The sequence below is a fragment of the Equus quagga genome, chromosome 4, assembly GCF_021613505.1.
Source record: "Equus quagga isolate Etosha38 chromosome 4, UCLA_HA_Equagga_1.0, whole genome shotgun sequence".
Classification (NCBI taxonomy): domain Eukaryota; kingdom Metazoa; phylum Chordata; class Mammalia; order Perissodactyla; family Equidae; genus Equus; species Equus quagga.
Genome location: NC_060270.1, coordinates 84881697 through 84905857, shown reverse-complemented (window position 1 = coordinate 84905857; position 24161 = coordinate 84881697). Strand labels below are relative to the sequence as shown.

Below are 24161 nucleotides of genomic sequence, written 5' to 3'. Positions count from 1 at the left end.
TCAGGTTAGTTTCTATTGCATTTAGAAATAATTTATATATGCGCTTATTTTAAGCCAATTGAATAGAGCTCTTAATTTTGGCTATAACATGTGGAGGTAAAATATCACACATATACAACATACGTATAGGCCCACATACACATAGACTCCACAGCTGTTATTTTAAAATTACTACTACAAATCAGGTACAGTAATATAAGACTCCCTAGTTATGAATCCAAATTTTGTTTTAAGCCTTTTTGCTAATATTTGTAGAGAAGATACTCAAGCTGCGAGATTTTGGTGAGGGCACTCTTATGGCCATTTTTCTTTCCTTTTTCCTTTTCCTTTTCTTCAGTCCTAGAAGTTAGTGATGGGCTAGATATGACCTGCAGGGTTTGCAATTTCTTTGAGATAAGGGAAATGAGTGAATTCTGAACTGCTTCTAGATCTGCATTTCCAGTCTTGCAAGGATTTTTTTAAGGATGGTTGCTCTTGATTTCTCAGAATTTGGGTTGTAACTCAAATGACATTATTGGTTGATCTACCTGTCCAACTACATCACAAAGGCACAGAGAAATGAGTCACATTTTCTCCAAAATGGAATTTCTGGAGCATATTTGCCTTTTCAGTTTCTAATGTCCCAATACCTATGGGCATTTTGAGAGGAACGGGAGAGGTTTTGGGGTTGGAAAAGGACAAGTGAACTTTGAAACACCTTCTAGAGCCATACCCCTGGCCCAACAGGGATTTGCAAGACCCAGATGGTTGTTTCCAGTTCCCCAAAGAACTGGAAAGAGGTTGACCCACACTTTCAACTACATAATTTCCGTTTAGAAGTTTTCCCAACTTAAGGACCCATCCTCTGACCATTGGCAAGTAGGATCTTAATAGCAAGTTAAACCAATAAGTTTTTATGGCTTAACTATGGATGCAAGAGTCATCCTCAAAAGAGAGTGCAAAGTAGCCCTCACAAGATCCAGAAAGTTTACTCCCAAAAATAGTCCAAGAAAGCAAAGGCTTCTGCTGCATATGTGGTAGTGCACTAAAAAGCAACAAAGGTTGAAATGACAAAGGTCCCTGATGGACTGAGACCCCTCATGACCAAAGAGGTCACAAAGCCAAGCTCTCAAGACTTAGAACAAAACAAAAGAAAAAGACCCTCATCTTATATGCACAGTAACAGCTTTAGCTATGCTTTGGGTCTCTTAGAGTCAGACTAATACCTAGAGGGGAGATGCTGTGGGGTTGGGGATTGTGTGTGCCTTACAGAATACCTCATCATTGCAGCAACATTTTCTTAAGGTTGGCAGGGGACCTGTCATCATCTACCCCATTCCATGACCAACTTATCCTATCATAGGAGTCTTCTTGAGGTGGCGAGTGCCCTAATGGCTCTTAACAGCTAGACTCATGCCTACCAATTTTTCCAGCCTTTGTTGGCTTCCAGGATGTCCCTTAGCAACAGCTTCCACCCTATGCACATACTCCATTGGCAGGCCCTACAGCAACGTTTTCTGCTGGCCACCCAGGCAACAGGCTTATGGAGATGCCTGCATCTTGCCCTATGGTTTTTTCCTTTTTATGATAAATGAAACAAAGACAGAGACAAGGAAGGATGATAACTATTTCTGGGAGTAGAAGATCAATAAACCAATGAGTATTTAGTAGCTCGTACTATGCACTCTTAGCTAAAAATTGCCCAATTTGGGAAAATGCAGCGTAAGGGGCTACTGTTGGGGATTGAATTAGCGCTTCCCATTGTTTCAGAATTTAGACACAGTCAGTCAAAAGTATATTTATACTACAGCTAGAACCAGATCATGAAAATCTCTGGGAGTCTCCAAAACCAAGACCCTCACAATGAAGGCCCAGTCAAGGCTTTCTTCTAATAGCCCATATAATTCCCCTGAGGCTGATGGTAGTTTGGTAGGACCCTTAGCCACAAATAGGAGTGCAGCCCGCATTTCTGTCCAATTATCTCTGACTGCAAAATGAGGTGGAACCATATTTTTGTCCCACTGTAATTTTGGGAGCCCTTCCCCCAACATGACGATTATCAAGCCAAGCCTTCAGGGCACAAAACAAGCTTGGTAAGAGTCTCCTGTTCTCTATGAACATTTACAACTTCTGGAAACTTTTGATTGAAAGGTGGAGCCCTTGACTCTAAAGATTTCTTTGTTTCATGGTTGAAAAGTTCAAAAGGAACCCAGAGTGGCCACTGTAATTTTAAATTATCCCAGGTTATCTTGCCAGCTGTTTTCCATTATCCCCACTTTAGGGAGCTCTTCCTAAGGTGGCTGCAAGAAAGAAGGTAATTTCTACAGAGAATTTGTTATGATCACTGGGAAACAGTGTAAGCCCCCAAATAGCCAATTTTAACAAATAAGACAGACATAGACAAACATGAACAGACACCAAAATCCAGTACTCTGAGACTCTAACCCAGGGTACTCTGGTACCCTATCCCAGAACACAGGACTCTAACCCAAACCTTTTGAGTGCCCTAGTGGCTGTAACCCTTTTATATTGTCTCCCCAAACCCATGATCCTAGCTTAGGGACTTTAACTCAGCAAAAAATCTCACAATGAGACCCCTAACCTACAATCCTGATGACATATTAGATAATTTTAGGCACAAACACATTTTAACAAGGTCACTCATCCAAAAGACATCTCATCCTAGAGCTGTTTACAGACAAAGACACAGAAAAACCAGAAAGCAGTGAACTGGCTCCCAGATTCCAGGTGAAATTCTATACCTCTTCCCACTCTGGCAGGGCACCCTATTAACCAGATGATTCCCCCCTTCAAGGAGGGGAACCTCACATGGAGTGGAAAGATGTTTTCTGTGGTGCATCCCTGAGGCGACTTACCCTACTCCAGATGTGAGCCAGTCGACACACCAGAGGTAGCCATTTCTGTTTCCACCACAGGGAGGCAACCGGCATTGGCATGGGAGAACAAAAAGGGCAGATCCCCGAGACAAAACAAACGTCAGCATCTGCTAAGAACTTACTTGACAGGTTGCCCCTCCGAAGTTGACTGGCCGTGAGCAGGACTTGAAGTCCTGCCAGAGTCACCAAATTTATGACACCACACAAAATGGCACAATCTTCTCACCACAAGACAAAAGCCAGTTGTCAAGAGGCAAGATGGAGGCACAGAAAGAGCATTTTGTTAAGTGATCAGCTAGCAAATTCGAAGATAGTGGGCTAGCATGCTAAAGAACCATCTTAAGGAGGCACAGAATCTTGAAGCAGTTATATAGGCCAGTGGGATATAAGGAAGGGGCTTAGAAATGTTGACTCTCTGTTGTTACAGACTGGGAGTCACCACACCACATCCTTCAGTTGTTGTTCATGATGGCTATCAGCATAGGCTCTCTGTCCAGGGGTCCTCACATTCTTAAGGAACTCAAAAGAACAAAGTTATTATTGTCTTATCATAGCTGGGAGGTACATACACAAGCAGGGGCCATAAAATCTAAGGAGCACGAATATCTCCTGGAGGGTATCTATCCAGCTGGGTTTGTTAATCAGAGGTCATTCAAAGTTACAATATAATTTCTTTTCTACAATATGTCTTCCCTTATGTCAACCTTGTGTTGAGCTGGTATCACCGGAGGGTTAGGACTTCAACATGAATTTTGGGGAAAGATAATTCAGTCCTTGAAACTAAGTATATGTTACATTTTAGTGAATTAAAAATGTCTAAGTTCTACATTCACCAACTCTTGTAACTAATTACTTGCCTTATGGCATATACAAAATCTGGTGTAACATTTTTTGTCCAATTATAAATCATTGTAAGTACTCATCGTCTTCATTCTTCTTTTTTTTTCACTTTTCCCTTAAATTTTTCAATTGATTTCCACTGGGTACAACTTAAAATTGATAAACCTAACAAATATTGGGTTTAAAAACATTGTTAATAATTATTTATATTTATATAATACTTTACAAGTTTCAGAATATTTTCGATATTTTTTCATGATTATTTAAAATTTTACAAACATTGATATTTAGATTATTTTGTAGATAGCAGAAAAGTAACCTTTGCTTTTGGCAATTGAGAAATTCTGAGTGACCATATAAGAGCCATTTCAAAAGATCAGTGAGGGAAAAATCCAGGTGACTTTTGGTTGAAGAATGAATAAAAGCCAACTAGAGAACATAATATCAGGAACATATTTAAAATTTTGTTCTAGTAACAGTAAAGTAATAATGGTCTTACTAAAACTTTACAGATTTTTTTTTGTAATGTCATAAAGTTACAGTTATCTTCGGCGATTTCCTCTGAACTTTGTTATATTTCAGCAATATGAAAATGAAATACTGATTCCGTTGTCTAGACAAGATAGATGTATCTCCTAAAATGTTTAAATCATTTCACACATTTATTTCTCTCTCTCTCTTTCTATCTATCAGCTTGCTTACTTGAACTCTTTGTCTAATTGCCTTGATTCTCCAATCTTAATAAAAATTACATTAAAAGCAGACAGAAACTTCCAATATAAGAAAAAGTAACAAAACCACTTCTCACAATTATTAAGTGTTCGGCTAATTATTAGGTTCTTTAGAGAGACCTTGCTGCTTCAAACTTGGATGGTTGTTAACAATAGCTACTGCTTCAGTAGCAGAGAATCTTTCTGCAGTGATACAAAGTTGAAAGAAGGTGTGAATGCTGTCAAGCAGTTCTTTTGTCTGAAATTACAATTGTATGGACTAAACCAACTGCATGCCTAGCGTGAGGGATGGGTCATTGAATGGACCCTGGCACATACTTTATCTGAATCCAAGGTATTTAGAATGACATTTGAAACAGTGTGTTCTGTGCTCTAGCTAGTATAATAATGCAAAAAGAATCAAAAATAAAACAAAGCAAACATTTCCAGGTTTCTAGAGACAGAGAAACAGTCTAGATTCCTTAAAAAATCCTAGTTGCTGAACTGGTTGAAAAAAAGCTTCACACAGTTTGTGGGACGTTTAAATGCTTATGTTTTGATAAAAACCCTGTAATTCAGGAATGAAACTGGAATCAATAGCTTGAAAATGTATATCCAATGAATTGCAAAATCCACATTCTGCTTGTCCTTGTAAGGCATGATAGAAATTCCCATAAAGTTGCTCCTTTCTCTACCTTGCTTTGACAACATTACATTACGAATGATAATGATGACACGTGCATCTACGTTAGTCTTTCTGTTGAGAGGATATCAGTCACTGAAGCAGCATGTTACTAAGAAAGTATTTTGAAGCATAGAGTAGGAAGAATGTTTAGGTTCGAGTTGCAGAAGGAAACTTTGCTTAGTCAACAAATCATAGATCCGTAGTGGGTTTGAACAAGGAGGTATCAAGGTATCATTTCCAATAGATAAAAACATGACTGTCATAAAATTCAGGAATCAATATGGACCAGGAATTCATTTATGGCATTATTGAGGGAACCAGCCCAGTATTGCTGATCTGAGAACATTAGTGGAATTGGATATTTATAGGCATTTAAAAAAAAAAAGAATGTTTAAATAAGATTTGTAGGTTAGGTATAAAAATGGTTAATGCCTCACAGGGTAATAAAACCATAACTTTTGGGGTTATCCTTTCTACCAGACAAATATCTACAAATTAGCATGAACCCTTGCAGTGTATAGATCTGATCAAACAGAAAATACTCAGGTCAAATACAGATAGATTTTTCTAGAGCTACACTGTCTATAGTAGCCACTAGCTACTTACATTTTTTTAATTTAAATTAATTAAAATCAAATACAATACAGATTCAGTTTCCCAGTCACAGTAGCCACATTTTAAGGGCTCACTAGACACATTTGGCTAGTGGCTACATTATTGGACAGTGTCTCCATCACTTCAGAAAGTACTATTGAACAGTATCCTTCTAGAGAATTAATCTTTGAGCAGACCTGTTTTACAATGCCTGCATATGTCATTTAAAGAACATATCACTTCCCTTTTTGCTTTATTTCCAAGCTTTTGGATGCTGTTTTATAAACAAAGGCATCTTAAAGATCTCCTTGTCTACCTTCTCCACCCTTCTTTTTTTAATAGAAGAGTATCTGAAAATAAAGGTTTATGTAAGTTCACAAAAAGTTTACTCCTCTTACTGCTAAAGAGTTTAGTGGGGCCATTGAACCAGTTATGCCCCTTGGGTCGAATGAACTATTCTGGACAAATGCAAAAACTAGGAGAAGATTTTATTGTAAATACTTATATTTATGATAACACTCTCTTGATCCATTGGTTTAGGTCATCCTCAGTCTTTAGATAGCAAAAAGAAAGGCATCAAGAGGTAGTCATTATTTTACAGAATAATTAAATCACTTAGTTTGGCATAGCAAGAAGTTGTGTTTGCAATTTTTTATCATAAAACTACCTATGCTTTTGAAATGTCCTCTGTGATGCTTTGGACAGACTTATGTACTCTTTGGCTTATGATGCTAGATTTGCACCTGTAATTCAGTGATTTTGTGTGTGTTGTTTTTCAGATGTGCAACAAATGGCGATTGACTGGCTCACCAGAAATCTCTATTTTGTGGATCATGTCAGTGACCGGATCTTTGTTTGTACTTACAACGGGTCTGTATGTGTCACCTTGATTGATCTGGAGCTTCATAATCCTAAGGCAATAGCAGTAGATCCAATAGCAGGGTAAGAAATTCTTCTTTGTAGTGTCTGATCTGAAATAGTTTCCATAAAAAATATGTATATATACCAGTGTCTGATGAGAATTGTAGAATATAAGATTATGGTCTCAACTTTTCTTTTTAAATGTTGATTTTAACAACTGCATTGCAGGAAAGAAAAAAGGTTGTAATTTACCATGCAGGACCTGGGGAAGACCAATTCCTCAACACATCAATATTGCAGGCCTAACCTAAGACACAAACAACCGGCCATGCTCCCAGGAATTGCTTTGGGGTCACCAGAGAAGAACCTCAAGATCGTTTTAGGTTAGAGAAAGGAGACTAAATTACTTAGCAGTGGATCTTGTAGTTAGCAAACTTCAAAAATGCTACTTGAAAGATATACTATTAACAAACTTATGTCCAACAGAACATTTAGGATTTATAAAAGGGGTATAATACATGTTCAAGGGTACTACTAAAACATTGTCATCTTTGTTAGTTGAGACAACTTTTTCTCTGACTACTGATATGTAAACACTGTATTATTATGGAGTTACTGAATTCTTCATAAAAATCCATCTTCCCTTTTTCTGACTTTCCAAGTTTGCAAGCTACTTTATTGGGTAAAAAGAGGCCTTATCTGATCTTCTTTTGGCTAATAGGCTCATTAATCTTTTTTAGTATGTCACAATTTGTCAAAATATAGTCAAAAATGTTTAAATTCTCATCAACTTTATTCATGTGATTAGAAAATCAATTAAGGAATTTATGTTTTAATTTTATAAATGTTATGATATTATTAGAAGGGGAGGGGCAAAAAAAAAAAAAGTAGAGAGTCCTATAAATTCAGTTCTTTCACCAGTCGGTATTGGTCAAGGATACTTTCAAATTAATGATATAGTGTACAACTTTAACTGAAGGAGCTGTTTTTTTTTCAGATATAAGTTGTAGCAAAGATTTGAAAACTGAAATTTTATCTTCTTATTGTTTTAATCGTCCCCAGGCAGTTCAGGCTGAACTGTCTGATGGAACATATCCTAAACCGCCATAAGCATCCATTCAATAAATGGGAAAATATTTACTGAAGAAACAGCTGTCATCCATATGTGGACTTTTGTCACTCTTTACTTAAAGTCTGATTGAATATTAAGATGCATCATCACAATGGTTCTGATTTTGACAAGAACAGCTTGCACGTAAGAACTTTGCTAGCAAGGCTGTGTAATATAATTCTTGAATGTGGCTCTATTTGTATTTGCAGCAGATGGTTACTTGACTCAATCTGACTGCAGTGATGCTTCAAAAGACATTAGTAAAAGAAGTTGTATTTAAACTGATTTGTTTGGGTTGTTGGGTAAGGGTAGTAAGAAAGAACTGGAAATTTACAAATGTGCTAACAACACTCTTTTGGCATTCTGTTTAGGAATATATTTGCTTGCATGTTTTTCCCTGGATATGCTAACCGAATATCAAATTAGCCTTTAGACAGTCTTATCTGTCAAAAATGTTAAGAGGTGAAGCTATTGTGTTTCTCCCCTCATTATACCGCTGTTATCCTTTCCCCCTTCTTACAAACAAAGATCCAGAGACCCTTTTCGAATAAAACTGCCAATCAGGAATGCAATATATGTGAACACCATCTCCCTTTCTGAGCAGCAACATATTTTATGTTCTCAAGCTTCCTATTTCTCCCTGTCATTACATGAAAGAACCATATTTTGTCATTTTTGTCAAAGGAATTAGAAATAGAAAACCCCCACATTGTTTGCACTTATTCTCTGCTGGATTCCTTTGGGCCCAGTGACTGTTTAAATGTAATTTTGTCATGTATCATTTATCACAATAGGTTCTGTGGAATTTTTTGTTTGAGTCTGCCCTGTCTCTCTAGCACAGGTTTTCAATCATGAGTCATAGAAATCAGAGAGGGAAAAGCTCTGCTCTTTTATAAATATGTGTTTGTAATAGAACGCTTTCAAATACATTTTACTTTTAATATCATAAATTTGGCTAGGATTTATGTGCTGATATCTAGGGAAGGAACAGTAGGTTTTTCCTTTAACTTCTACTTTGGGGCCTGCTGGAGAGTAATTTGAATAGTTGAGGCTAGAACAGCTCTGCATGACCTACTAAAAGGGAAATGTGCCACCGGTGAAATTTCTCCTACCTTTTTCTAATTGTATGGGATGATATTCTTTGGCTCTGTCTGTTATAATTTCAATTCAGAAAACATCAGAATGTATTTAAAGTCTGACCCAACTCTTTGAGCTTGACCTTAACAGGTATGGAAATGGAGGGAGTTTGCCTTACCTCCTCAAAGGCTGCATTGAAAAAATATCTTTTACTCGGCTATGCTTTTAATGTCACTTTTCTCAATCTCCTATTCCCTTCTTATCTAATAACTATTACAGTATTGTCTTTTTTTAGTTTAATTTTTTTTTTTAATTCTCCGTGGGTTGAACATAGATTACTAATTTTCTCTCAATATGACTTGAACCAGGCTTCAATCCAAATCTGGCAGGAAGAGATTGTTTATAAACATTACTTATGCATGCTCTTGTTTTTTTAGCGGACTTTTAATTCAGGCTAATTTTCTGGAGATGCTTCTTGAGAGTTTCTTCTTCCTGTCAAAGTTTAGCAACTTTTTTCAACGGTTCCTTGGAGAAATTTCCAAAATTATTTTGATGGAGTCAGTAGAATCGAAAGGTAGTATAAGACCATAGTTCAACCAACATCAAAAATAGCATTTCTGGCCGTGGTTATTAGGGCTCTGCTTGTTTAATGGGTAAGAACTTGGTGCTGGAGTCATTCTCCTTGGGATCAAATCCTGGCTGCACCAGTTACCAGCTGTGTGATGTTGGATGCCTCTTTGTTCCTTTGTTTTTTCATCTTAAAAATGTGAGTAATGATGATTGTTACCCTAAAGGGCTGTTGTGAGGATTAACTAAGGTCAAACATATAAAGTACTTCCACACTTTCTGAGTTGTAGAATATGTGAAGTTCTCTATTTCACGTTGCCTCAAAAATAACTACTAATATTTCCAGCTCTTATGATACCATTATGAGTAGACTGCTGAGACCAATATCCCATCCTATTCTTGGGGGTGGGGGGATAAAATCGGGGGAGGGGGGCGGGAATCTCCTTTCTTCTCTCCTTGTGTTCTCATGGCTAGGCTAATAGTAAAATTGACACAAGGCCAGATTAACAGGAGAAAAACCCAGTTTAATACATATGTATCGGAGACCATAAAGAAATGATGCTCTGAGAGTAAACAAAGCAGTTAGTATATATACATCTTTTACACACAGAAAAAATAAATATGTGAAGAATTGACAGGACAAAGAAACTTAGGCTTGAGGTACATTATTAGTGAGGAACTTAAGCAGAGTTTAGGTTTGAAGTAGTAAGTTAGCAAGGTTTATTTATGCAGGCTTCTTGGCCCTGAATCCCCAGCTCTGGCAATAAGGATGCAGGGAGAGCTCCTTTCCCATGGGAGACTTATTTCCTGCTTCCAGGGAGAACAGAGACAGGAGGGGTGGATGCACTTTTTGCTTCTCAAATAACTTCCTTTCAAAATAATGAATATGCTATTGTGGAATATTTTGGGGGTGGTCTGCCCTGAGCCCCAACACTCTTAAAGATGATCTTTTCATCTCCAGCCCCATTCTCTTTCTACTACAAACCTTCCTAAAATGGTTTATATCATATAGACTAAATCTATTATATAATAAAGAGGAGGGTAAATGAGAAAAAAAAGTGGTATAGCCTGGGAACAAAGAAAAATACGTATAGGATGTTGAAGGAGAAAAATACAGAGCAACTGAAGGTATAGGAAAAAAAAGTAGCAGAGGAAACATTTTAATAATTGATTTTGTGCAAGATGTATTTGGATTACCTTCAAGGTCTTTCAAAATACAAAGGTGAAGAATGAAATCCATTCCTAGTTACCTTTGTCAATTGAACTGTGTTTTTGAATATGGCGTTGTTTCAGTAATAAACCATGTAGTATTTGGGTCTCAAGAGAGTTGTCACTGAGGACAGGAGTGGAGCTAGTTTACAATCTTGGTTCTAAGGTATGGTCCTGAGCTTCATATTAAATTAAAATCATCACACTAAATTTGAGACAAGAATTCATTTCACCATGAACATCAAATTCTGGCGATGATATTGCAAAAGAGGAAATCAATTAATCCTAAGCATGATAATTATTAGAAAAACAGAATAAAATTAAAAGATATTTTAGTGATGGTACTGCAGTTGGAATTGAAAATTTGGGAAAAATATATTTTTTGGACTTGGGGTACCATATACAGAACCTAAACTCTATAAAGCTGTGTGAGATGACTAAATTTAGGGAGGGAGAAATCTCCCATGTCATGTGAAACAGAAGAAAATGAATATTTTCCACTTATACTCTTTTTCTTTGTAGGATAAACTTTAGCCTTGTAGAGAGTGAATGGCAGAGTGATACATAGGTTTTATTTGTGAATCTGTGATTCCATGTCAGTAATGAAGGAAAAATGCGTTGCCTTTGTTCTCTACAAGAGCAAACCATCCGCCAGGAGACGGAGACATGAAGCTCAAGTCTAGAAAGCTGAATTCACATGGGAGCGATGGACAGTATTTAATAGTTTATAAACCCTTTCCCATCACCCACCTGGATCCCCATTGTTGATGAAATTATTCATGGCTGAGAAATTAAAGATAGAATCAAAGTTAACAGCCATCAAAGAGCAAGACTTACTAATGAAATTCTAATCTAGATGCTATGTGAATGTGGGAAGCTAGAAAATGAAGCAGGTTTGCCTATGCTCACGATAGGGGTTCTGTAACAAGGAGATCCTTGGGGTAGATATCAGGTTTCTCAATTCTGTGAGGTGGCTCGTAGAGCCAGCCCAACTTCCAACTCAGAGCCTGTATTGACTGTTCACTTACATGAGTAGAATTGTTGTAGACCTTTAACCAATAAACCCCTCAGACTACACCGTGGGCAAATTAAACCTACAGATTGCACCTCCACAACCACTACCTATTGCTTTGAGCATTCAGATGGTTCTGAAGTTGCTATTGATTTGAACGTTAGGAAGCATCTAAAGACATGCCCCTATGCACTCTTTTTCTCTTCATGGAATTATCAATCTTGGAGGGTTGCATGGTCGTCTGCAATTCATGACTGCCCCTAATCTTTTGAAATTCATGTTCACATTTTGATGGGTTGCAAATTGTAAGTCCTGACTTTTTAACCAGGAACTACCCTCTACACACACTCACAAAAAAACTACTCATATAGATATATCTTCTAGCCTCCTTCACCACCTCAGTATAGGCATGTGACAGGTTCACACAATCAGATGCACCTCCCCATTGTTCAGGGAGAGAAATGTTTCTTGAAGATTATGGAAACTTAATCTTCCTCAGAATCTTCTTGAATATTCGTTTTCGTTAGTAGAAAACTCAGAAAAATTGAGACATTCCAATATTTCCAATAATCGTTCTCCTGAATTTGTGTATTGATCTGCTATAATTTCCCTCTTGGGCATGTTGAACTTAGTTTCTTAAAAAAAAGAAGAAGAAAAAAAATGCCGATGAACGAAACTAACTCCTAAAATTATGTTTTGGGTTACTAGTGTATCTTTGAAACAATCTTGGTCCTGCATACAGGAACAGTACTCAGGTGGGCTGACCTTTGAATTCACCTATATGAAGGAGAGTGCCAAGGAAGTTATTTGCCCACTTCTCTTTACACTCACTGAGTGATTCATGCAGTATAATGACAACATCTCTAGTCTTATAAATTTGTACTAATTATTCAAAAAATTTTGCCAATGTGTTTTCTTATCTGTAGCAATAAATTCAAGTAGATATTGTTAAAACATTAGCTATATTTCCATCTTTTTATCTATCTATAATCTATCTAAAGATTTACATGATTATTCTCTATTTTACAACACTACTACCTTCTCTGGATGAGTCTAACACTCCTGGGTCGCATTTACGTTCATAGAAAATTATCTAAGCAATAGGCATCTATCTATTTTAGACCAATTTACTAAGCGCTTCAGAAGAGTTATCACTTGCCACTTTTCAATCCAAAGTTCTTCAGGAGTTGCTGATGTGAAATAGGCAAGACGACATGGATATGCAAGTGTGTGTTTCATAGTTTGCACTATTTTGACTGAAGTTGTTGAAAGTCTCTCTCAATGGTATAAATCCATATTAGCTGTCTTATATATGACTCAAATTCTTCTCATTAATTAATTTTGTCTAGGTTTAACCTCTCCAAAATTTCCTCTCCAGATCTTTCCTCAAGTGGCCGTTCATGTATGGCATTACCTTTAATTACTGTCTCGTTCAGTTACAAATGATTTTTCTATTATATTGTGATTAGCCTGGGGATATGGCGGAGAAATTTGAAGTGGTTTATGTTTAGCACAGGCTTTACTGGAAACTTAACCCAAATTGATTCAATTCCCACTGTGTTCTTGACTCATATCATTCATAAAGTCAAAATAATGCAAATCATTCTACATCTCTCTTTGCTCTTTTCTATTCTCTCCTCTCTTTCTTGTTCACTCTGTAAGTTTGTTAAGCTTATCTCTCCATTACTGAGTTCACAATTCTATTTCTAGTAGTTATGCTCAATGTCTTCCCAACCTTCCCATCATTCCCTGTAAAAGAGATTTCTTCTCTGAATTCTCACTCTGATTAAAGCTGTCCACTCAAATATATAGACCAACAGAAAAACAATTGTGCATAGCTTAAATTACAAAGGAATTTATGATTTTACTTAAAAATCTAGATATAGGACAGTTCCTAGTTTGGTTATTTTAGTGGCTCAACAGTTTTGTTAAGGACGTGGCTTCTTTCTACCTCTTTGTTCTGTAATGTTATCTTTAGTATATACTTCTCAGGCTAATTCCCCTGTGGTCATTAGATGGCTACTGAAGTTCAAGGGATCCCATATAGAAACACAATATTCAGTTAAAAAACAATATTTTTTCTTCCTTGAGTGTGGAAGAGCACCCAAAGCAGACATTCTCTCATGTCTTCTTGATCATAACTGGGGTACATGCCACCTAAATGAGACAACACTAGATAATTTTTATCATTGACATATGAAAGACAGAGATACATGGGAGTAAAATTGGGACCAAACCAACATGGAAGAAAGAAAAATGGATTATGAACCAACATCATCTACTATAACCACTATCAGATGATACTCCTTTCTCATATATAGTCTTTTGTCTTTTCGTTGTTCTTCCCAGGCACTGAGGGGTCCCTATTTGCTTAGCTAAACCTGTTTGGATTATGGACAAGTATTTTGTTCCAATCTTTCATTCCCTCTTCTAGGAGATCACCTCCATTTCCTTTTTGCCAAGGTCTTTGAAACTCATTCTGAGGAATATTTTTCATATCTCTTTTGAAGGCAAATGACAGGGGATTTTTTTTTCTGTAACATTTTATCCAATACTGAGAAGATGTTGCAGTGGGGGCACTCTGGATAACATTCATAGTATCCCTATTTTTATCTTTAAAGACACAATTTAAGAAACTGACGAGAGCTTTTATTCTATCAGATTCTTCAACACTTGCAGAAGCTATGCGAATATTTCTAAACCACTGGGGTAATATTAAGTAAATTATTGTTTCACTTATAAAATAATTCTCAAGTGGCACGAAAGCTTTTTTACTCTCTGACAGAGAATAGTTAACATACTGGAAGAATCTGTGCCATTATTAGAAAAGAATAATTTTATATTTTCAAGTAGTTTAAAATTACTTCTAATTGTTTCCTACATAAAGTCCTATGAAAGCAGACAGTAGGTACGAGCCAGTGGTACTGCTTTTGAAAATGTGTAGACAACTTTCCTGTATCACTGAGGTATGATCAGGGCATCAAAGATAATGATATGATCTATTCTCTCATGGAACTTGGAGTACAACAGTTATGTATCAAATATCAAATATTATAATCAGAAGATACAGTTATTGTAGTGTACAAAAAAATTCTAAACAACAAACAAAATACTAAGCAGTAATTTATTTGAAATTTCTCAGGAAAATAATGGGTCAGGTTCAAAATGTTATTTTCTAAGAACTGAGAGAATCTTGGTTTGTGAACACCACAAAGGAAAGAACAAAAATTAAAAGCAATAAAATAAGTACTTGACACCATTCCCCTTGTACATTACAACTCTTTCATACACAACATAAATTCAGGATATTACCATAGGCCATATAATTATATTCAACCAAAAAAAAAAAAAGAATGAGAAATAAAAAGCAACAAGCAGCTTTTATGCTGAGTTATGTTTTGTTCTGCTTGACTGCTGAGCCTTGCAGGATATTGAACCAAAATTGATGTTTTCCCTTGAGCCAGATTCTTCGTGGTTTGACTTTGGAGAAATATCCGGCATTAGTGTCAAGGTGGATGTTTTCCAGTGTCAAGTGGTTTTTATTCAAAAGTTTTGTTTTAGTCATGTAGAGGGAAAAGGCAAATGTTGAGAGTATTTGGTCTTCTTTTGGTCTTAGTGATATAATTGTCTTTGTAAGCACGTAAAAGTGGTGCTTAGACAGGAGGCATCACACTTCCTGATTTATAGTATATCTATACTATAAAGCTATAGTCATCAAAACAGTATGATACTGACATAAAAACTGACAAATAGACCAATGGAGCAGAGTTGAGAGCCCAGAAATAAGCTCAAGCATGTATGGTCAACCAATATTTGACAAGGGAGCCAAGAATATTCAATGGAGAAAAGTCAGTCTTTTCGATAAATGGTACTGGAATAATTAGACATTCATGTGTAAAAGAATAAAATGGACCTCTAACTTACACCATTCACAAAAATTAACTCAAAATGGATTAAAGACTTAATTGTAAGATCTGAAACCATAGACTCCTAGAAGAAAACATAGGAATAAAACTCCTCCACATGGGTCTTGGTAATGAATTTTTGGATGTGACACCTAAAGTACAAGTAACATGTAAAAAATAAACAAGTGGGACTACATCAAACTAAAAAGCTTCTGCATACCAAAAGAAACCATCAACAAAGTGAAAAAATACCTTATGTAATGGGAAAAAATATTTGCAAACCACATATCTGGTGGAAGGTTAATACCCAAAAATATTAAAAACCTCATGCCACTCAATAGCAAAGAACCAAATAACCCAGTTTAAAAATGGAAAAGGACCTGAATAGACATTCATCCAAAGAAGATATACAAAAGGCCAACAGGTACGTGAAAAGATGCTCAACATCACTAGTCATCAGGGAAGTACAAATTAAAACCACAACGAGAGATCACTTCATACCTGTTAAAATGGCCATAATCCAAAAGTCAAGATAAAACAAGCATTGGCAAGGATGTTCGAGAGAAGGGAACCCTCGCAAACTGCTGATGGGATTGAGAATTGGTACAGCCACTACAGAAAACAGTATGGAGGATCCTCAAAAAACTAAAAATAGAACTACTGTGTGATTCAACAATTCCACTTCTGGGAATATATTCCAAGGAAATGAAAACATTAACTCAAAAAGACATCTGCACCCCTATGTTAATTGTATCTTTATTTACAATAGACAAGACATGGAAACAATCTGAGTGTCCATCAATGGATGAATGGATAAAGTTGTGGTATATATACAATAGAATATTATTCAGTCATAAAAAAATGAGGAAATCCTACCATTTGCAACACCGTAGATGGACTTTGAAGGCATTATGCTAATGAAATAAGTCAAACAGAGAAAAACAAATGCTTTATGATCTCACTTATTTGTGGAATCTGGGGGGGGAAAAAAAAAACTCATAGAAAAAGAGATCATACTTGTGGTTGCCAGAGGCAGAAGGTGGGGAAAGGGGGAGTTGGAGGAAGGTGGCCAAAAGGTACAAACTCCCAGGTATAAGATAAATAAGTACTTGGGATATAAGGTACAACATGGTAACGATAGGTATCACTGCTGTGTGATATATAGGAAAGTTGTTAGGAGAGTTAATCCTAAGAGTTCTCACCACAACAAGAATTTCTTTTCCTTTTTTTCCTTTCTTTTTATTGTATCTATATGAGGAAATGCATGTTAGATGAATGTATTGTGGTAATCATTTCACAATATGTGTAAATTAAATATCATGCTGTATGCTTTAAACTTATACAGTGATGTATGCCAACTATTTCTCAGTAAAATTGGTAAAAGTGTAGAGTAAAAAAATTGTGCTTAGGTAAACAACTGACTGCAGATAAATTGTACCCCAATGACATCCTAAAATAATTTAAAGCTTTTTGGGAAAAACAACACAAACAATTTTTGCCATTGTTCTTCTTCATAATGATAGAATATAGTTATGGTAACATCATCAACAACCAAACTATTTAGCAAATCTCTATATTTACTTACTAATCTGGTTTACAGTGACATAAAATGAGATTAAAAAGCTGTATAAAAAAGAAAATATTTCTGCTTTCTGGAATTTAGAATTAGAAATCTAATTTGAAGGTATACCTAAGGTTATTAATTCATCTCATAAATTCAATCAGATCTGTATGAAGTGTTTGGAACTCAACAATGTTCAAAAAGCCTTCAAGGGGCCGGCCCCGGGACCGACTGGTTAAGTTTGCGTGCTCTGCTTCGGCGGCCCAGGGTTTCAGCAGTTTGTATCCTGGGCAGGGACATGGCACCACTCAATAGGCCATGCTGAGGTGGCATCCCACATGCCACAACTAAAATGACCCACAACTAAAAAGATATGCAACTATGTACCAGGGTGCTCTGGGGAGAAAAAGGAAAAATAAAATCTTTAAAAGAAAAAAAAAAGGCTTCAAATTGATAAGATATCTATTCATTTTCTTATGAAAGCAAAAACACCCTGTTTTGTTTTTTAAATAACTTAGTATGAATTTAATTTAGAAAGATATTTCAAATGTATACGTACAATTTAATTTGTTTATTAATTAAAATGACTGCATAAAACAATTATAATTTTCACAGAGTACATACTAAGGTTTGAATGAATATCAATGGAATAATCCCCTTATAACAACTGTATTTATTAGTGTAATGGAGTTCCTTTTATAAACTTCAAAACTATATTTCTCACTCATTTATGAATCCACTAAGCATGTTTCAGGTGAATAGACAGCTTCCTCCATGTGATTATTCTGGGATCAAGATTCCTTCCATTTCTTGGCTCTAGAATCTCATAGGGCCTTGGAGTATTATGTTCTCAACTAGCGGAAGGGGAAAGATGTTGAAGATATGTAGGCACAGTTGGATGCAAGAGGATCAAGGAAAGGTAGCACCTGGCAAGACAGTTGCCTGCCCATGACAGCATCATACTATGGAAGTGGGAGCATGCATTTTCAATGAATACTTTGAATTACAATGAATACCTTTTTTACATTTCTACCACAGCTTTCTCTTCTGGCTACCCAAATATTTATATGCATTCTTCTTTCCATACGTAGAATATACTACATTTATGTCAAAGTAGCTGATCTCCAGGTGATGTGCAGTCTTCTCCATCATGTCCTTTTGTGGTTCCTTTTTGTACAGCAAACCATGAACCAAAAGACAAGATATCTGCCCCACCGTCCCCTCCATACCTTGTGTAAATTCATGGACCAGGGATAGAATAACAAAAATTGCCCATTTAGAAAATGGAAGACTGCAGGCACACAGTAGTCATTGGTACAGAGCAATAATGAAATCCTGCCAGATGGGCAAAGTACAGACCTTCCGCCCCGGCAGTTCGGAAGTCACTTGTCTAGATGCTTGTTCTTTCCCTGCAATATTACCCTTTGTCCATGGTTCTCCTTTACCTCTATTTCTGCTGGGAGGTTCTTTCTACTCTATTGTGCTCAGCGCTTATTCTGAAGCTGGCCATGGGGAATATCCTCCCCGGGGGCTCTCTCTATTTCACAAACTGTTTCTTGTTGCTTTCAAGTCATTTTAAAGTTTGAAGAGACAAAAGATTTTGTCAGCTAGGCTCATGGCTTTTTGCAGTTATAAATTCCCTTGAAAATTAAAAGAATTTTGATTTCTTTGCTTCCCATTACTTCTGTATACCAATAACCACACTCAAAGTTATATTCTAGAAATAATTACCAAACCCAATTTATTTCTTTCCACCTCACTCTCTTGGTTTTCTCTTTCAAGATATTGGTGGTCACTTTGAGGCCTGAAACAATGCTTCAGTGGGAAGCAAACACTTTTTGTCTGAAGGCTAAATTCCTCTATTTAATTGAGAAATCTTAATTGGCTTTTGTTGCTCAAAGCGATTTTCAGTATTTATTCTGACTATTCAGGTCCTGTAAGCAATTGGCTTTCCCAAATCTGGGAGGCTCCAATTTTGGACTTGTTCTATACTCTTTCATTTTTTGCTATTAACCAGCCAATTCTAACCTACACTCATTTTGGGGGGTAATATCTTGCCAAAGTAAGCATGTAGTAACTAAAACAACTACTAGTGTCACACTTTTAAACTTCTTTCCTGAAATCCACAGTCTCAATAAACATTTGTCCTTCCTTCCAAGATATTTTCCAAGATATTGCAAATGACATTTTTTATCAAATATTTTTAACCTTGACTATTTTTAGTCTTGAGCAATCGTTATCTGGCTGCTGCCACCTTACCATTAAGCCAATGTTATATATTTTAGGCTTTTACAAAGGTGATTCTGTACTTGTGCTACCAACTTCTGAATGTGTTATGGTAACACTCACTGCTATAAATTTCAGTAGATAGCACAATAGGAATTTGTTCTTTGTTTTACTGCTCAAGTTAGAGTCCAGTCCATGTGTTCCTAGTAATCAAGCAGCTTTTCTCCAGGTGATGATTTAAATATGAAGGCTTATTTCATCTTGTGGTTTCTATATCCTTTAGGACCTCAGAATATTCTGATTTTTGACCAGAGAAGCAGCACATCTGCTTTTTTAAAACTCCAGCAACATCTAGTCACTTGGTCACATTGGGAGCAAGGAGGTTAGAAAGTATGGTGTCTTGCTGGGAAGTTGTCAACCACATTTTAGAAAGAGAGGGGCACAAGTTTCCGGTTGACAGATGACTGTCTCTGCCACTGTAATCACTGTCTGATTTTGTTTATTTTCTTCCCTTTTGGTTACTAACAATTAAATGTGGAACAAGTTAACATGTCAAAGCCTTTGCTTCTAAAAAGTATTTGAAATTGAATGCATTCATCTTTTTCCAAGGTTTTTTACACTCTCCTGAATGCTCAGAATTCAAGCTTTTCATTTTACCTTGAATAAATCATTTTCATTAGATTCATCTTTCCTCTTGAGTCATTCATGAATCCAAATCATGTATTAAAAGTTTGCTTGGCAAACAGATAATCAGACAAACAAGTTGATTATATCCTGGCCAGTGAGTAAATAATAGCCATCTCTACATTGGGGAAATTTCTCTAAATACCTAGTGCACGATTCCTAGAACCTAAGCACCCTCTTCTCTGGAACGGCTAGAAACACTGTAAGAAACACTTTTAGGACATCAGAATCATTATTCTTCTTCCATTTGTGCTTCTAGAGATCTCACTACTACTCCCAGCCCATAGAACTTCTTGTTTTCCAGACTAGGTGTCTTGGATTTTATTTGGTTCGCACTTGGTTATTAATTATCCTTTTTTTGTTTTGGAGGATACACTGAATAAATGTAATATTTGCGTAAAATCAGTCTGAAAGCAAAGGACAAAATGGATTATTGGTGGCGGCAACACTAGAGGTAAGAGAAAGAGAAGGCATTTGAAATAGTATAGTATATTAAATAAGTATAGAATAAGAAAGGTATGTTTTAGAATACTTTTGACACTAACAGAAATCCTAACTCCGACTGGCTTAAACAATAATTTAGTTTATTTTCTCACTTAAGAGAAAGCCCAACAAAGAACAAGGTAGGCTGGAACCGTGCTTGGCTGAAGTGATGCCTCAATGACATCATCAGAGATCCATATCCCTTCCATATCTCTGCTCTGCCATCCACAGCTACATCCTAATTCCTTTTCCCCATAGTTATAAGGTCGCTGCCAGCAGCAACTGAGGAAAATTGCTTACTTATTCTCATGCAGCAGGAAAAAAAAAGCAACCTGACCCCTAAATATAGATTGTAAATCCGTTACTTAAGTCTGAATGGGCTAAATAAGGTTGCTTTCTCATACCTGCAGCAATATCAGTTGCTGGGGAAATATCGCATACTATTTGGATTTATATTAGTCAGAGTCCACCCCAAGATCTGGAAGTGGGTTCACTTTCCTTGGAGTCATGTGGGCTTTGGTGGTGGTGGAGGGCATATGGGGAATGGCTATCTGAACATAATGAAGTTTCTGTTAACAAAAAGAACTGGAATAAGCAAAACAGATACTTGGAGCGAGAATGGAAGAAAGATGTATGGATTTAATGTCATGGGAATATTTACTGTGGAATGCAAACTACTTGAGAGTAAAATCGTGTCCTTCCTGATGGATATTTTGAGGTTCTTTATCAAAGCCCTGTGAATACTAGATAAGGATGGTAATGGAGGTGATGATGATGATGATGAAAAAGATGGCAGTGAAAGCTGCATCAATAACACCACTAAGAGTGATGCTTGCCTCAACAAGGCAATTATTGAAACTGTGTAGCTACCAAGCTTGTTTTTGATTTTGAAGGATGCTAAATTTAAAGAGAAATCCCTAGTTTGTTCCATAGGGAAAGATATTTTAGAGATCTTTAGTAACTTCCCAATAAATGAGACAGACATAGGTTTAGATGATTTAACATAAGGAAATTTCTAGAAAATAGGATTAGCTGCTAAAAACTCTGCCTTCTTTAGATCTCCTTATTCTTTGGATCTGTATGTGCTCTTGTTATTCAAAGACAAGTAGCTGAATAGGATAAGCAGACTGATAATACGTAATTTCAAAGCTGCTTAACAAAGAAAATATTTTTTTAAGCCAAGCCTGTTTTTTTAAAGAATTATGTTTTCATAGAAGTATTTCATATATCAGATTCCATTTATCACATGACCTAATATTGCATGATTTAAAAAATAATGTTAAATGCATTTCATTAAAATTAATTATTTTAAGAGTGACATCGGCAACATGGTAGAGTGAGCAATTCCCTTTGACTCTCCCCCTCTAAATTACAACTAAACAGACATTCCTTAACCAACAAAGGCTACCCACACAGCACAACAGGGTGCCAGAGACACCCACACAGCTGTACATTTAAAGGTGGGTGGACTGAATCCCTGGGAAGCAGCAGTGAGCAAGGTTGCAGAGCCCCACACAGCAGCTGGCATGACTCTAAGAGAAAGTGGGAGCAGCCCAGTCTGCATGTGAATGCCTTAGGAGGGGTAACCTGGTCTACAGGAGTGCCCACTGTGCTATAGTGGCCCTGCCAGTGGGAACACTTCTGACAGAGTGACTGCAGCTCAGCCCCTGCAATGAAGCCCGCCCACCAAGCACAGAGACCAGTGCAACTATAACAGGAGGTGAGGGAAGCCTAGCCAGCATGTAAATGCCTTTGGAAGAGTAACCTGGCCTGTGGGAGCTCCCACTGTGTTGTAGTGGCCTTTCCAGTGGGAACACTCCCTACTGAGTGCCCACAGCTCAGCCCCCATGAAGCAGTCCTGCATGCCAAGCACAGTGGCTGACATGACTGTAAGAGGAGGTAGGGGCATCACTACACATTCATGAATACCTTTGGAGGGGCAGCCCAGCCTGCAGGAGTGCCCACTGTGTTGCAGCGGCCCAACAGTGGCAACACTTCCCACCAAGTGGCCTCAGCTCAATACCCCAAAGATGCCCTGCCCACCAAGCACAGCAGCTTAGACAAACCACCAGTGAGCACAGTGCTGGCCCACGCCTGTGCAACCTCCCTGCTGAGCAGAGAAGTCCCACCACCACAAGAACCTCCCACAAAGCAGCTGCAGCCAGCCTGCACAAACGCAGAGCAACCATACCTGAGCAACATTCAGCAGACAGGGTGGGATCAGAAACACAGCTCCTGCTTCTCCTCAGTGGTGACAGGTTAAATCTGTGACCTGATACTACCACAATTGTGCCAGCAAAGGATCAATCCATCAGACACCATGAAAAACAACAGTAACACTTCAGAAAAGAGGGAAAATGACAAGTCTCCAGAAACCACTCCTGAAGTCACAGAAATTTTTAATCTAAATGACAGGGAATTTAAAATAGTGCTCATAATGAAACTCAACAAGTTACAAGGAAACTCTGAAAAACAAGTCCATGAGCTCAGGAATAAAATTAATGTGCAAAAGGAAGATTTCACCAAAGAAATTGAAGCCCTTAAGAAAAACTTTGCAGAAATTCTGCATATGAATAACACAACTAATGAGATAAAAGATAATCTAGAAAACATAAAAAATAGAGCTGACATTATGGAGGACAAAATTACTGAATTAGAGGACAGGAATCTAGAAATGCTTCAGGTGGAGGAGGAGAGAGAACTAACATCTTTTTAAAAAGGAAGAAATTCTTTCAGAAATATCCAACTCAATTAGGAAACACAACATAAGGATTATAAGTATTCCAGAGGGAGACATGAGGTAGAAAGTTGCAGAGAGCTTGTTCAAAGAGATAATTGCTGAGGACTTCCCAAACCTGGGGAAGAAACTGGATTTACAAGTATACAAAGCCAATAGAACTCCTAATTACATCAATGCAAAAAGACCTTCTCCAAGGCGTATATAAGTAAAACTGGCAGAAGTCAATGACAAAGAAAAAATATTAGGGGCAGCAAGGCAGAAGAAAATAACCTACAAATGAACCCCTATCAGGCTTTCAGCAGATTTCTCAGCAGAAAGCTTAAAGGCTAGGAGAGAATGGAAAGACAAATTCAAAATACTGAAAGACAAAAACTTTCACTCAAGACTATCCAATGAAACTATCCTTCAGATATGATGGAGAAATAAAAGCTTTCCCAGATAAACAAAAGCTTAGGGAGTTCATTTCTACTAGCCTTCCCTTACAAGAAATGATGAAGGAAGCCCTTATACCTGAAACAAAAAGGCAAAGGTTTATAAACCTTTTAGCAAGGAGATAAATAGACAGAAAAAATCAGAAAATTCCAGCTCTCTATCAGAAAAGGTTAGCAAACAATTATAACAAAACATAAAGAGAAGGCAAGCACCAGAAATAAATATAAACACTTCAGTTTAGTCACAAACTCACAACACAAAACAATAATTTGCAACAATAACTCAAGGGGAAGAGGAATGAGATGGAAACTACTTAGGCTAATGGAGATAAGAGGGTCTCAGAAAATGGACTGTCTCATATATGAGATCCTTTATACAAACTTCACAGTAACTACTAAGCAAAAAAATCAGAGCAGAACCACAAATCATAAATAAAGACAAAACTGAAAAAAATCACAGAAAATCACCAAACTGAAATGGCAGTCAGAAATACAAGGGAAATGAAACAATGGAAATCTAGAACAACTGGAAAACAAGAGATAAAATGGCAATATTGAGCCCTCATATATCAATAATCATTCTAAATGT

The 24161-nt window shown here is 36.9% G+C and overlaps 1 protein-coding gene across 1 annotated transcript in view; it reads left to right on the top strand.

The window, feature by feature from the left end:
• LRP1B (LDL receptor related protein 1B) overlaps positions 1–24161 on the top strand; it is a 1825183-nt gene that overhangs the window by 881303 nt on the left and 919719 nt on the right. Inside the window, exon 7 of the mRNA XM_046659286.1 lies at positions 6485–6647. Coding sequence (XP_046515242.1) covers positions 6485–6647 — 163 coding nt within the window. The remainder of the gene's footprint in view (positions 1–6484; positions 6648–24161) is intronic.